Raw genomic sequence first — 12,682 nt, forward strand, 5'->3', positions numbered from 1 at the left:
CTTGTGTTTTCTATAGTGTTTCTACATTATCCTTCAGCAGATGCAGAAAGTAATCTCAGTTGTCCCTTGGGAGTTTAAATGCTCATTCTTTACTAACTAGTGCTCTTGATCTTATGAAAGAGCAGCAGGAGAGCATATCCACCCTCTGATCATAAGATAAATCTTAGCTTTTTGATGTAGACAGTAAAAAGTACACAGGCTTTTGATTATGTGATAAACTTGGGGCTATAACTATCAATTCTCATTGTGTTCATTGTTTTTAGAATTTATTTCTAGCAATACTAAGTCAAGGTATCAGAAGTTCTTTACGTCGTTTGTAATATTTATAGCCTTTGGTTTCTGAAGAACAGTTACTAGTAATGTGCAGTTTAAAAGGCGTAATCACAGTATCACAGTATGTTTGGGATTGGAAGGGACCTCAAAAGATCATCTAGTCCAATCCCCCTGCTAGAGCAGGAACGCCTAGGTGAGGTCGCACAGGAACATGTCCAGGTGGGTTTTGAATGTCTCCAGAGAAGGAGATTCTCATTATTGCTGCAAGCAGATAACTCAATTCAGGTTCATAACAATTGAGAACTTTCAGCATGCAATCCACGGTGTGCTGGATTGTGAGAGATTGTAGGACCATTCAGGTTGGAAATGATCTCAGGTGGTCTCTAGTTCAACCTCCTCCTCAAAAAAATGGCCAACTCTGAACTAAAGACCAGGTTGCTCAGGGCTTCATCCAGTTGGGTCTTGAAACCTTCAGGGGTGGAGAGTTCAGAGAGTCTCTGGGCAGCCTTTTAGAAATGACATGTTTGATCTCTTAGATGTGGTTTTATGTTACTTGCATTGTGCAGTGTATAGTTTTTAGTACTTTTCAGAATGCCATGATTTTGACTCATAGGATAAAATATGATTTTGTTCTGCTCTGCAACTTCACAGGTATAAAAGATTTTGTAATTATCCTGAGTCAAGGCAGAACCTTTCTGTTGTAGGTTGCATTTGATCTGGAGATTCAGATTTTAAATTTTAAGTGGGGTAATGATAATATTTCACAATGGGCTAAATTTCATAATGTTGGGCTAAATTAATATTTATGAGGCCCAGTTAGATCTTTGGGGGAAAAAAATCAATATGTAAAATGTATGTTATAGTCTTTTCTTGGTGTTCTTTTGAGAGAGACATGGGCTTGTTTGATAAGAACAGACAAACCTTTATGACTTAGAGTTGTATTTGAAGAGTCTCTTTTCTCCCTCCAGAATTCAGGCAAGTTGTGATCTAAATGATTTTGTCACTGACCTGGTTTAGCATATGTACAGACTGTGATGCTGCATCAGAGAAGATGGGATTAGGTAGCTTGGAAAGAAAAAATATGGCAACCTCTTATCCTGGCTGTGCTGTCTGACGTTGTAATAAGTCACTATACTGTTACAGGTCATATTTTTGTTTGTTATGAGGTGGATGTTAAGGTAGGGTTGAACATGTGTTTGGGATTTCCCAGAAGGAAATTTATCCATAGTCCTGCAGAAAAGGATTTTCCCCAGATGAGGGGTTTCTTCTTTACAAATGGAATATTAGACAAGAGAGTATCAGTCTCAGCATGCTGCTTTCTGAATGTGCTGCTAATGGCCTCTGTGCACAGATACTTCTATACAACTGCCTCTTTGTTTTGTGATTTCTCACCTTTATCCATCCTAACACCTAAGGTATCTCTGCTGTTCCACAAAGTCACTGATGAGCTATGTGATACCTTTGTATGGTGGTCATGACAATAAATGAAGATAGTCGTAAAACAGCAGAAAGATGAATTTTCAGTTTAAATACGAAACGCCGTGTTTTTATAACATATTTCAGACTGATACATATATTCTACAGGGATGTGTGTGGTTTTGTCTAATTATGCTTTTGCTGTTTATGGTTAGCCTCTAGTGATTCAGCACATAGGGTGTGTTTGTGGTGATACCACGTGTGTGGTGTTCTCTTATCAAATTGCCAGAGAAGCAGTGTTTACGGGAGAGCTGGGCCTGGTTTCATGAATTATTAAATTGGTCTTGTAGCTAGGACCTATTCTAGTAGCTTATCCTTTTGTTAGGAAATGGAAAAAAGAATGGAATGTATGAATGGTCAGTTAGCAAATGTTGATAGGTTCTTTTTTTGTCCAAGGTAGGAAGCTGAACATTGTTCACATTCTGAACAGATAAATTGATATATTACACAGGAATAATTAATACAGATCTGTTGCTTGCTAAATCAACACTGTTTTGTCAGCTTTTAGCTCTCTACTTCAAATGCGAATCTCTTACCCCTAGCTCCCAAACTGTAGTCTTCTTCATTGTATTTAGCTTTGTAGAAGGGCCAGAGAAAGAGCTTTCACTCAAAAGAGCTTGCTGTTTGTTACTCTCAAGGATGGAAAATAAAGTACAACATACAGAAGGGTTTGGAAGATGTGCACGTGTTTTTTTTCACAAGTTGATTTTCATTTTTATTTAGAGAAAGAGGAAAGGATGAGGTTATGAGGGGGAATAAGAGAGTTCAGATGGAAGTCTGCTGGGTCCAAGACTACTGAAGATAAAGGAACTCAAAAGCTAGGCAAATAGCTAAGATTATTCATGCTTTTCTGATTTTTGTCCTTTTTAGTGTTTGGGAAGTTCTCATTGCCATGCTGCAAGAAATCCTCTGTGGTCATGAGACTTTTATGACTCTGAGCAGCTTCTTGATGCTCTTATTGTGTGTGAAGAACATTTCTACTGCTTTAGGGAGGGAGAAGAGATACATGAATAACTGAAGTCAGGTAGCATTGTACTGTGTTTGAGCTTCTGAGAGGAACGTTGCAGTACAGGAGGTAACAGGTAACAATTTGGTGAGGACAGTCCTGAGAAAGATGCTATAATCATGTCTAGTTTTTCCAGTATATTAATTAAAGTTTTCCGGTCTCACTCCAAGATATGAAAAGCTAGAAAAACAAAGAGGTTGTTGTTTTATTCAGGAGATTTTTGTTTTGAAAGGTAAGATCTGTTTGTTCTTAATAGCTGCTGTTTTAGTAAGTTCTTATAATCTGTAATACTTAATTTTATAATGACCAAAATATCATTTCTGCACAGTTTTATCTAGCATTCAATCTTGTGTGTAATTAGGTGATTAATTCACCTTAAAAGTTTTGCCCAAAAAGCTTCCAGAAAGCAACATAACCCGAGAAGACAGATTTACCAGTGAAACTAGTGATAAAGAAAATGTTCTACATATAAACCAGAACATCAAGTTGTTGAATGTGGGCTAATTAAGGTATTTTTCCTTGCCTCAAGCATCCTTGCATTTGGAGTAATGCAAGTCCTTCCTCCTTTCCTACAAACTCCCTTGCATTAACTTTAAACTGTTGGGAAGTTTTTCTCAAATATTAAATGGGTGTCAGGACAGACTTCCTCAGAAGAATGGAGCAAGAGTTTCCCCACTGTATAAAATGAAAATTCTAAAAGCTTATACTTGGACCAGAGGAGTTTTTCTGTACACCGTAGGAAACTGCATTTATTCTTTAACTTTTTTTCTTCTCTTCTTTTGCATCAAGGCTGAGGTTAAGCCTAAGTCATTTGTTGTGGCTTCAATTTTGTGTTGTATATAGGAAAGAAAACTTATGGCTTGTTAAAACTTGTTAAAAATGTTCAGTCTCCTTTGATCTGCAGATGTTAATTAGTTAAATTGCCTCTGACTAGAATGCATATTTTTATATGTATTTTTAAATGTTAATAGATTATAATAAACCAAAACATTCATTTATACCAATAACTAAGCCTGATACCCAGCTGCAAATTCGTGTGCCACCACAAAACCAGTAATTTAAGACTAAAACAGTGTGTCCTAGGTGAATGTCATCTCCCTAGGAGGGACATTACAGGAGAGTGCTTGATCCATATAATTCAAATGTAATGATGGCATTTCTTGCTGTATCTTTGTCTTCCTGGCTTTATGCCTGTCTTCAGTTTCTTAGATGCAATTTTTAAGAGAGGATGATCAATACAGTCTTGAACATAACCATAGTTGTTTCTTGTATGTGCATTTTGCTTTATTTCCTCTGAACTGGAAATAGACTAAGCCTGTTTAATAACCTGCAATTAATAAGCCCTTTCATTTTGCACTTATTTTGGAGACTGGTATGTAATTTTACCTGTTTACCAACCAAGACAAGCAAAAACTTCCTCCTAACAATGGTTTCTTCATAGCTCATGTGCCTGCAGAACAGTACTGATAAAAGTAGTTTAGTTTTTAATTTTATTTTCTTAATGGATCTAGTCTGTGTAAATCAGCATATTTCTATTGATGATAAACCTTTGACTTACACATCTGAGCAAGACACGAAAATAACTCCCCAGATCTACTAGGCTTTCCAAACTGATGAGCTGACAGTTGCTGTGCTACTTGTATTTTGTGCCAAACAGGCATGTGCCAAAAATGTCTTCACCAGTTTGTTTTGGTTTTTGCGCTTCTGTGGTGCTCCACTGGCATCACATGCAATACAAATACAGAGTCGTAAACTTATCAACTCTTCAATAAAAAGTGGTTTTTCATTTTGTAATGGGATTTTCATAAATGTTTTCAGAAAATTGAAAAGTTGAGAAGTGTGATTAGCTAATGTTGTCTCTTCTAAAATCTGTCTCAGAACTGCCATAATGTTTTTTTTAATTGAGCAGTAGAAAGATTGATGCAAAAATTCAGATTTTTTTTCCCATACAGTAATATTACTTCCAGTGACATTAAAAATGTTTCTGTACTCCCACATTCTTGCCATGAATAAATGATGAGAAACATATTTCACCAAAGAAGTTCAGCTTTGCAGAACCTAATGGTGCTGTTTTCTGTGCTCAGATAAAAATATTGTGAGCTGTTGGCATTAGATGAACAGCAATAATAATGTCATCACCAAATAAACTTTGTCATATAGAATATCTGATTATTATGCATCATTTGTCAGTGTTTAGTTAAGGTCTTATTTCTGTGCATATCGTTAGTATGTTACATGTTCTCATCAGTAGTTGAACAGCGTGCACATCTGTCTGCATGCATTTGTGATCTTTGTAATACAGCCTGGTACTGAAAATTAATAAAATGCTATATTAAATATGATTAAAAATTTTAAACATCATTCAATGCTGTTTCTCTTTAACTGCAGACCCTGCTACATGGAAAAATCCAAGACACCTTTCTAAAGGTTGCCTTTATCCACTTGCTTTTACTCCCTATGCATAAAGTGCATGCTTACATACACTAAACCACATACATTTCATGCCACTTTGTTGTTGATTACACTTTTATTTTTGCACTTTGGCTACTGTGGTGATTGATTATTTTGCTGAGTTCTTGTGATCTGGTTGATTTTTAGTTTTCTGACCTTGTTGCATTAGAATGAGATGATTTTTGCTTTTCTTCTGTGCCATTGCTGCTTCATAGAATTTCCTGCACTTTTAATTCCCAAATCCTCTAAAAAAATCTCTATTGATCAGTGTCTTGAAATTCAACTGGAGTGGAAAAAATGTTTTGAAAGATGACTTCATTGTAGGTAAGCAGTGTGTTTACCAAATGGCCAGATTTCTTGTAGGCAATCTTCTAGAGCAGATTGCTGTATCGAGGAGCAGAGTAGAAATAACCACCAACAAAAAAAAATTGAAATGGAAGTTATCACTAATACGTGGAAACCCCATTGTGGAAGTGTCAGTGTCTCACAGTGTGACTCAAACTGCTGCCTGCGCAACCAAGCAGGAGTTGATAAAACCTCTTTTGCTGATTTTCTGGGACTGTGCTTGAATAGTCCCCAAGTAAATCCAGATGTCATTGGTGACTGACAGGAGTTAAGATGTTTGGTCCTTGACAGATTTGGGAAGAGACATGTTCTCCTAAGACGTCATTGTTATGCAGAATTCTTATGTATTTTCACTTTGCTTGGTTTGGGTTCTACAGGTTTTTCTAACTTTTTCTTTCAGCTGTAATTTGATCTCACTTGCATGGTAAAAGAAAAGATGCTAAAAGCTGGTAATTTTTTCTTAGTTTTTTTTAAAGCTATTGCTAATAATTCTTTTGTTTTCTGTTGCAAGCCAATATTTAGTGGACTAGACTATTTCTGAGAAATGGTAGGATAGCTGATTGGCTTAGTCACAATTAGGAAGGTGGACCTTGTGTAAGAGAGACAACTTAAAAAGAGTAATGAGATGCAGTGTTTAAATAAGCAGAATCATCAGCATATTTGTACTGAGCTATTTAACATCTAACTGTGGAAAGCAGACTAATTTTTCTCTTGCTGCTTGAAAAAAGAAATCCACGTAGCTTTCAACAAACATGCTCTCAGAAAAACATCATTGAAACATCTGCTTCCTTTTCCTCATGTATCAATTATTTGTTTTCAGAGATAGATGCTGAAGAGTGGGGTAAATTTCTTCACACGAAAAATAAGGTATGTTTACTCAGATAATGGAGTAGCAGCATCATAAATATGCTATCGTATCTATACTTAATTCTATATCTCTTCTGTTGACTTTCCCAAAAAGGAGATTATTCTACCTCCTGTACTATATGCCAGAGTATTGAGGATTTTCTGTTTGTTTTTTATGAGTACCAAACTTCTGAAAACATTCTTTTAAACTCAAGACAGAAAGTTTATCAATAGCTGACTGCTGTGTGGGTCATTGATTCTGCCAAGTTATTTGTCTTGATCTTTTTTGTGTTATTTTGTTGATTTTTCTTTTTTGAACATTGGGAAATTAGAATGGGTATTGCGAAAACAAGGAAGTATATAATCACAAGTTGTTTCAGGCTGGTGAAGAACTTGCTACTTCAGAGATTTATTAGAAAGCTATGAAAAGGAAGGAAGAGCCTAATGCACATCACGGGGGAGAAGCAGAAACTGAGATGAACTAGAACTTCAGTAAGAGAGTCAAAACTTAATTCCTTGCTTGAAGAAAGTCAGCTTTTTGTTGGTGGATGAATTATTTCGTAGAGTTTGGATTAGAAGGGGCATGAAAGGTCATCTAGTGCCAACCCCCCTGCCATGGGCAAGGATACCTTCCACTACATCTGGTTGCTCAAAGCCCTGTCCAGCCTGGCCTTGAACAGTGTTTGTCACTTTAAGCTGATTTTTTTACCTTCTAGGCGGTGCTAGAAATGGAATATAATGTAGAGGGGAAGGCAGCAGGAACCTGTGCAAGGTTAGCTCTGTACTAGCTTATTTTCGATTGGAGAATAGTTCAGACAATAGTGGAAAAAATTTTGAAATGAAACTCTGTCCTTGCTCATCCTCTTCGAAATGAGAAGAGGTTCAGGCTACATGTTTATTAACTTCAAAGGATTGGTATTTTTTTTCAGAAAATAGAATTAAGTGTTTGAAATTCACTTTAGGTAAACGCTGTTCTATGCCTTGTCTGACATCGATGGGGTAGTAAGTGCTAATAACTGTAATCTCACGGTATTAATCAACAGATTAAATACCAGGATTCCAACTTCTGTAATTTTTAGCACTGGTGGTTGTTGGCATTAGCTTAAGGGCTAACCTTCTCTTGGAGAAGAAAGCATTGTTTTGCAATTAGGTAAGTGGATGCTCTCTTTGATTTTTAAACATTTTTTTTCTTCCATACTTCAGATCTATACAGATTTTGATGAAATTCGTCAGGAAATAGAAAATGAAACAGAAAGGATTTCAGGAAATAATAAGGTAACTGTTGCACTGTCCATCTTTGTCTTACTATAGATTCTCTTGTTGCTTAAACCTCTCTTAAACACTTTTGGCAGCTAAAAGTGAAAGGCATTGAACTATTCTAATGAAGAACACAGTAATGCTGCTTGCTATCTTGGGATTTTTTCACAGTGTTCATGAGATAAATGATTTCAGCTAAAAGAAACTGCAGAGAATTACTATTGCTTTACTTCAAAGTTTCTGTAATAATGGTGCAGAAAATAACCTTCAGGTTAAACTTGCTTCCATTTTTTCCACATACATGGCTTTATGTGTAACTATAAAATTGGGTGTTCTATTCTTACATATCTATGTAATCACTGAAGTAAAAAAGCTTTTATGGATTATATTGAGGAGGAGAACAGGGCTGCTTTCAAAGCCAAAGGATTTGTTGGCAGATGTGGCTGGCTTTTTGTCCTCACCACATAGTTACAAGGTGTATGATGGAAGAAAAGTTTTTCTTATGTGAAAATACAGTTTCTGGCTTTCTAAAGGGTACACTTAAATAATCCAGTACAGTGATTAATTTTTATTATTAATATATTTCTAGGGGATCAGTCCTGAACCTATTCATCTTAAGATCTTTTCCTCTAATGTTGTAAATCTGACTCTTGTGGATTTACCTGGAATGACAAAGGTAAGATGCAGAATGTATCTCTCCTGACTCACTGTGAACAGTATATTTTGAAACAAGGTGTGTATGTTCATTCTTTGGCATTATTCTGTATTTTTAGATAAACAGCTTTCCTCAGGTTAGGTAGTTGGTTATATAAATTTGAGATGTCACCGTCTTCTGGTGTAAGATTTGGGTTTCTGGTGCTCTTTGCTGTTGTAAGAGGTAGATTTGCTTAAGTTCTTCCTCTGTGTATATACGACTGAGGGATCTGAAGCATGCGGGCTGCAGGTTCTTCTGAGTAGAAAAGATAGCATACGGAGTTTCAAAGTTGTACCTACAGAGAGATGGGCAGTTGACAAATTTGAAAATGTTTTCCACATTGCTTCTCTGGAAGTTACTCTGCATATTTTGTGTAAGAAGTCATTTAAAAAGAGGATACGCTAGAAGAAACGTTCAGGTCCTGTTTGTTCAGGATTCATACCAAATCATTTTCTGTGGCACAAAGATGACAAGATGACTTATTTCCCTGCCTGTGCACACATACACACCCCATTCTGCCAGTTGTGCAGGTGGTTTTTGGATACTAAGTCATCTTGACAGCAGTATCAAATAGTTGATTCTTATTTCTATAGGAGTGTTTTTTATTTTTGTATCTTTCAAGATCTTCCTTTCCTTTCCTGTTTGTTTGTGAAGAGGAAAGTAGAGGGCTGGAAAACTTTTATCTTATACTGTGGTATACAGTGTGAACTTTCAATGAGTGGTCTTATACAAGCATGATTACACAATTTTGAACAGTTCTTTGTTGTTTTTTCTCTAGGTGCCTGTTGGTGATCAGCCTAAGGACATTGAACTTCAAATAAGAGAGCTAATCCTTCAATTCATCAGCAACCCAAATTCAATTATTTTGGCAGTCACAGCTGCTAACACAGACATGGCCACTTCAGAAGCGCTTAAAATTGCACGGGAGGTGGATCCAGATGGTAAGCAGCAGGAAAGACTAGATCCTGTTGTCCAGCTTCTTTTTAAAATTAAATTCTAAGATAAAACTAAAGTTGTTTGAGCAAAAAGTAAAAAAAAAAAAAAAGCAATTGCATTTCCTAGAAAATACAATTATTATATTTGCTTAAGACTTCCTGCTGCAGTTTCTGCAACTCAGAGAATGCTGTGATGAATTCATATCCAATAGATTTCTGGCTTACAAACAGGCCAAAGAACTATTTTAGTAGTCATAGGAGCCACTTGTGCTTCCTGAGCAGCAAAACAGCATTACAGAATGTTGGTGGTTTTGAGAATTTTAGTAGTTTACAGTGGTCTGTTAGGATGAGTTCATGCTTTATTGTCCAATGTAGTTTCTTTTACTAGTAAAAATATGCCATCCTACAACTAGTAATTGACTGACTGGCTGTTAATTAGTGGCTTTTAGTAAGAATAAAATTAATATTTACTGTCAGTGTCCATTTTGGTGGCTGCATTTATATGACAGAACTGATTTGAATTATATTTTAAAAGATTATTTTAATTTTATATTTACGTACTGACTTTGAAACTGATCTGAAACTACTGGGTGCCTGCTGCTTGTTTATGGGAAGTGCTATTGACTAATAAATGATACTATGTGATTTGAAAGAATATGGAAGAGTATACTTGGCAAACAGGTATACTGAAATTAGGCTAAAGTTTAGTGTTGATATGCTGTACCCTCAATTTTTTTTTTCTCATAAAGTATAACATTTCTTGATTGTTTTCAAACTCTGTAGTCTACTTTGCCCTGTTTGCCTAAGCCTTTATGGTTCTACAGCCATGTAACCTTGAGGGAGAGCCCCTTCTGGCAGTCTTCTCAGTCAAATTGTCCTGGTTCAAGGCAGCAGACCCTTTCCTTTTAATGTACCCCTGTAAAAATGATCAGCTGTGACTTTTGGATCACTTCCCAAAATTCTAAAGCTTAAAGGTCTGGAGAGGCAGCTCATGCTGCTGGTTCTGTAGGAATAATGGTATGTAAAGAGAACTTGAAATACTTATTTTTAGGCTCAAAAAGTGTTGTTATATTTTAAGGAAAAGTTATTGCTGTGTATTTTTCAGACCCTAGAGCCCAGGAGATAACTGTGGTCCCAGACAAATCCTGTGTGTGTTAGCCTACCTGTTTAGATGTGCAATATTTACCTACTTAATGAATTCAGGTTACTTTTTCCTCCACAGCATCTGATAAGCTTAATTTTAATTCAGAAAACATTGAGTCACATATTCAATACAAATATGTTTAATTAACAAAGTTAAATCCCCTAAAGCTTCTTCAGTGGATGGATTTCAAGCTGTTCAGTCCTTTGGGGCTTTCAGCTGTGTATTTGATCCACTATGCTTGGAGTGAGTCTGTTGCCTCTTTTAGCAGCTTCTCCAATGGGCAGTAATATTTCAAATACAGTTCTAAACAGTTTACCATTATATCTGGTCCTACATATATGCTAGAAATATGTTCAGTCCACTCACACTTGTGAACTGCCTGCCTTAGTCTTCTCCATAAATGCTTAGTAAGGCCTTCAACCTTGTGTAGTGTGTAAAAATCTTTGTTGTAATCAGTAATGACTATAACTTCAAAGTGCATGGTGCCTAAACCTTTTTCTTTAACCACATATTTGTGGGGAGCACTACCTGCCAAATGCTTTCTTATAATCCTGTTAATAAGGGGCTCTAGATGGACTGATACCACATAGTCTTGTGCTCGTCTTTGCTGGTTTGCAGCATTATACTTCATGCACTGTCTGAGGATGTGAAGGACGAGTTTTAGCTACCCTGATCAAGACAAAACATCCATGTGAGTTTTCCTTTCGGTAGGTCGGAGAACCCTCGCTGTTATCACAAAGCTGGATCTCATGGATGCTGGCACTGATGCTATGGATGTGCTCATGGGAAGAGTGATTCCAGTCAAACTTGGCATCATTGGAGTAGTGAACAGGTCTGTGAGCACATTGAAGCTATTTTTAAAACTGTGTTAATATGAAGTAATGCTTTTGTCTTTTTAAACTATGAATATGGTTTTAAGAATAAGGTTACTTGATGTTGAAATAAACTTTTGAATAAGCAAGCAAGAAGATTGTTGCTCACTTTTCAAAAGCCTGTCTGTTCTTCCATTCAACCAACTGCTAATTTAGAAAGGAGTAAGAACAATTATTTAAAAGAGCTGTAGTGTCACTTCTTTCCACTGTTGTTTTTTAGCCTGAGGGATGCTCCTGGTCAAGCTGCTCACATTAGTACTGATCCAGTACAGATCTTGCATATATTAGTGATAACTGCATATGGCTATAGTACTGTTCGTTCAATTTTTTTGCATTAGGTAGGTCAAATCTCATGTAGTTTTGATAAAAGTGTTGCTTAGTCTGTTTACCTCTGCTGCCCACACTGATTTATTGACTATGTTGCATGGTACAAGTAAAACCCTTTATTGTGTAAGCAAGATGAGTTATGTGTGTAAAGCAAAAACCAGTCAGATGTCCTGTCTAGAGAAGGAGGAGTGTAAATTGTTTTTACTTTGTATCTTTTTAATAGTGTGTAACTCTGCTTTTTAACTTCAGGAGTCAGTTGGATATTAATAATAAGAAGAGTGTAGCTGATTCCATTCGTGATGAGTATGGTTTTCTTCAAAAGAAGTATCCTTCCCTAGCCAATCGAAACGGAACCAAGTATCTTGCTAGAACACTGAACAGGTATCACATATTATGTAAAATAAAATGTATGCTTTTAAAGATACTTTAAGATACACATTTGTGTGTTAGAAATATGTGTAAACATTACTTTTATCCTTCCTTTCTCTATTGGCACTGTACAGTGATACATTAAGGAAGACTCTGGTTCCAACTTCAGTTTCTGCATTTACTGTAATTTTCCAGAGTAAATGTTTTACTTTGCTGATTACTGTCTGTCTGTTTTGATGGATATGATAAAGCTGAAACTTTTCCTCCCTTCTAATGAGGGACTGTTTTCTGTTTTTAGACTACTGATGCATCATATCAGGGATTGCTTGCCAGAACTGAAAACCAGAATCAATGTTTTAGCTGCTCAGTACCAATCTCTCCTGAACAGCTATGGGGAACCTGTTGAGGATAAAAGTGCTACTTTATTGCAGCTTATAACCAAATTTGCCACAGAATATTGTAACACGATTGAAGGAACAGCAAAATACATAGAGACTTCCGAACTGTAAGTACCAAATGTTTTTCTAAAATATTGACTGAGCAGTTAGATCGACCCAGTGGCTTTTGCTGGCTTTCACTGGCCATAGTACTACACTGGAGTGTAACATACTCAAAAATGTTTGAATCCAAGCAACTTTAAGAAATATTTACAATGAGAGCTTTTCTCTTGTTTGCTACTTCAGTTGT

At 36.3% G+C, this 12,682-nt stretch overlaps 1 protein-coding gene across 4 annotated transcripts in view; it reads left to right on the plus strand.

The window, feature by feature from the left end:
* Positions 1-12,682, plus strand: part of DNM1L (dynamin 1 like) — a 38,006-nt gene that overhangs the window by 10,890 nt on the left and 14,434 nt on the right. For all 4 annotated transcript variants that reach the window (XM_080358543.1, XM_080358540.1, XM_080358542.1 and 1 more), the window contains exons 3-9: positions 6,372-6,418; positions 7,601-7,672; positions 8,244-8,330; positions 9,127-9,289; positions 11,139-11,259; positions 11,876-12,007; positions 12,294-12,500. In XM_080358543.1, the coding sequence (XP_080214669.1) occupies positions 6,372-6,418; positions 7,601-7,672; positions 8,244-8,330; positions 9,127-9,289; positions 11,139-11,259; positions 11,876-12,007; positions 12,294-12,500 (829 nt within the window). The remainder of the gene's footprint in view (positions 1-6,371; positions 6,419-7,600; positions 7,673-8,243; positions 8,331-9,126; positions 9,290-11,138; positions 11,260-11,875; positions 12,008-12,293; positions 12,501-12,682) is intronic.

Source organism: Nesoenas mayeri (genome assembly GCF_963082525.1).
Source record: "Nesoenas mayeri genome assembly, chromosome: 1".
Classification (NCBI taxonomy): domain Eukaryota; kingdom Metazoa; phylum Chordata; class Aves; order Columbiformes; family Columbidae; genus Nesoenas; species Nesoenas mayeri.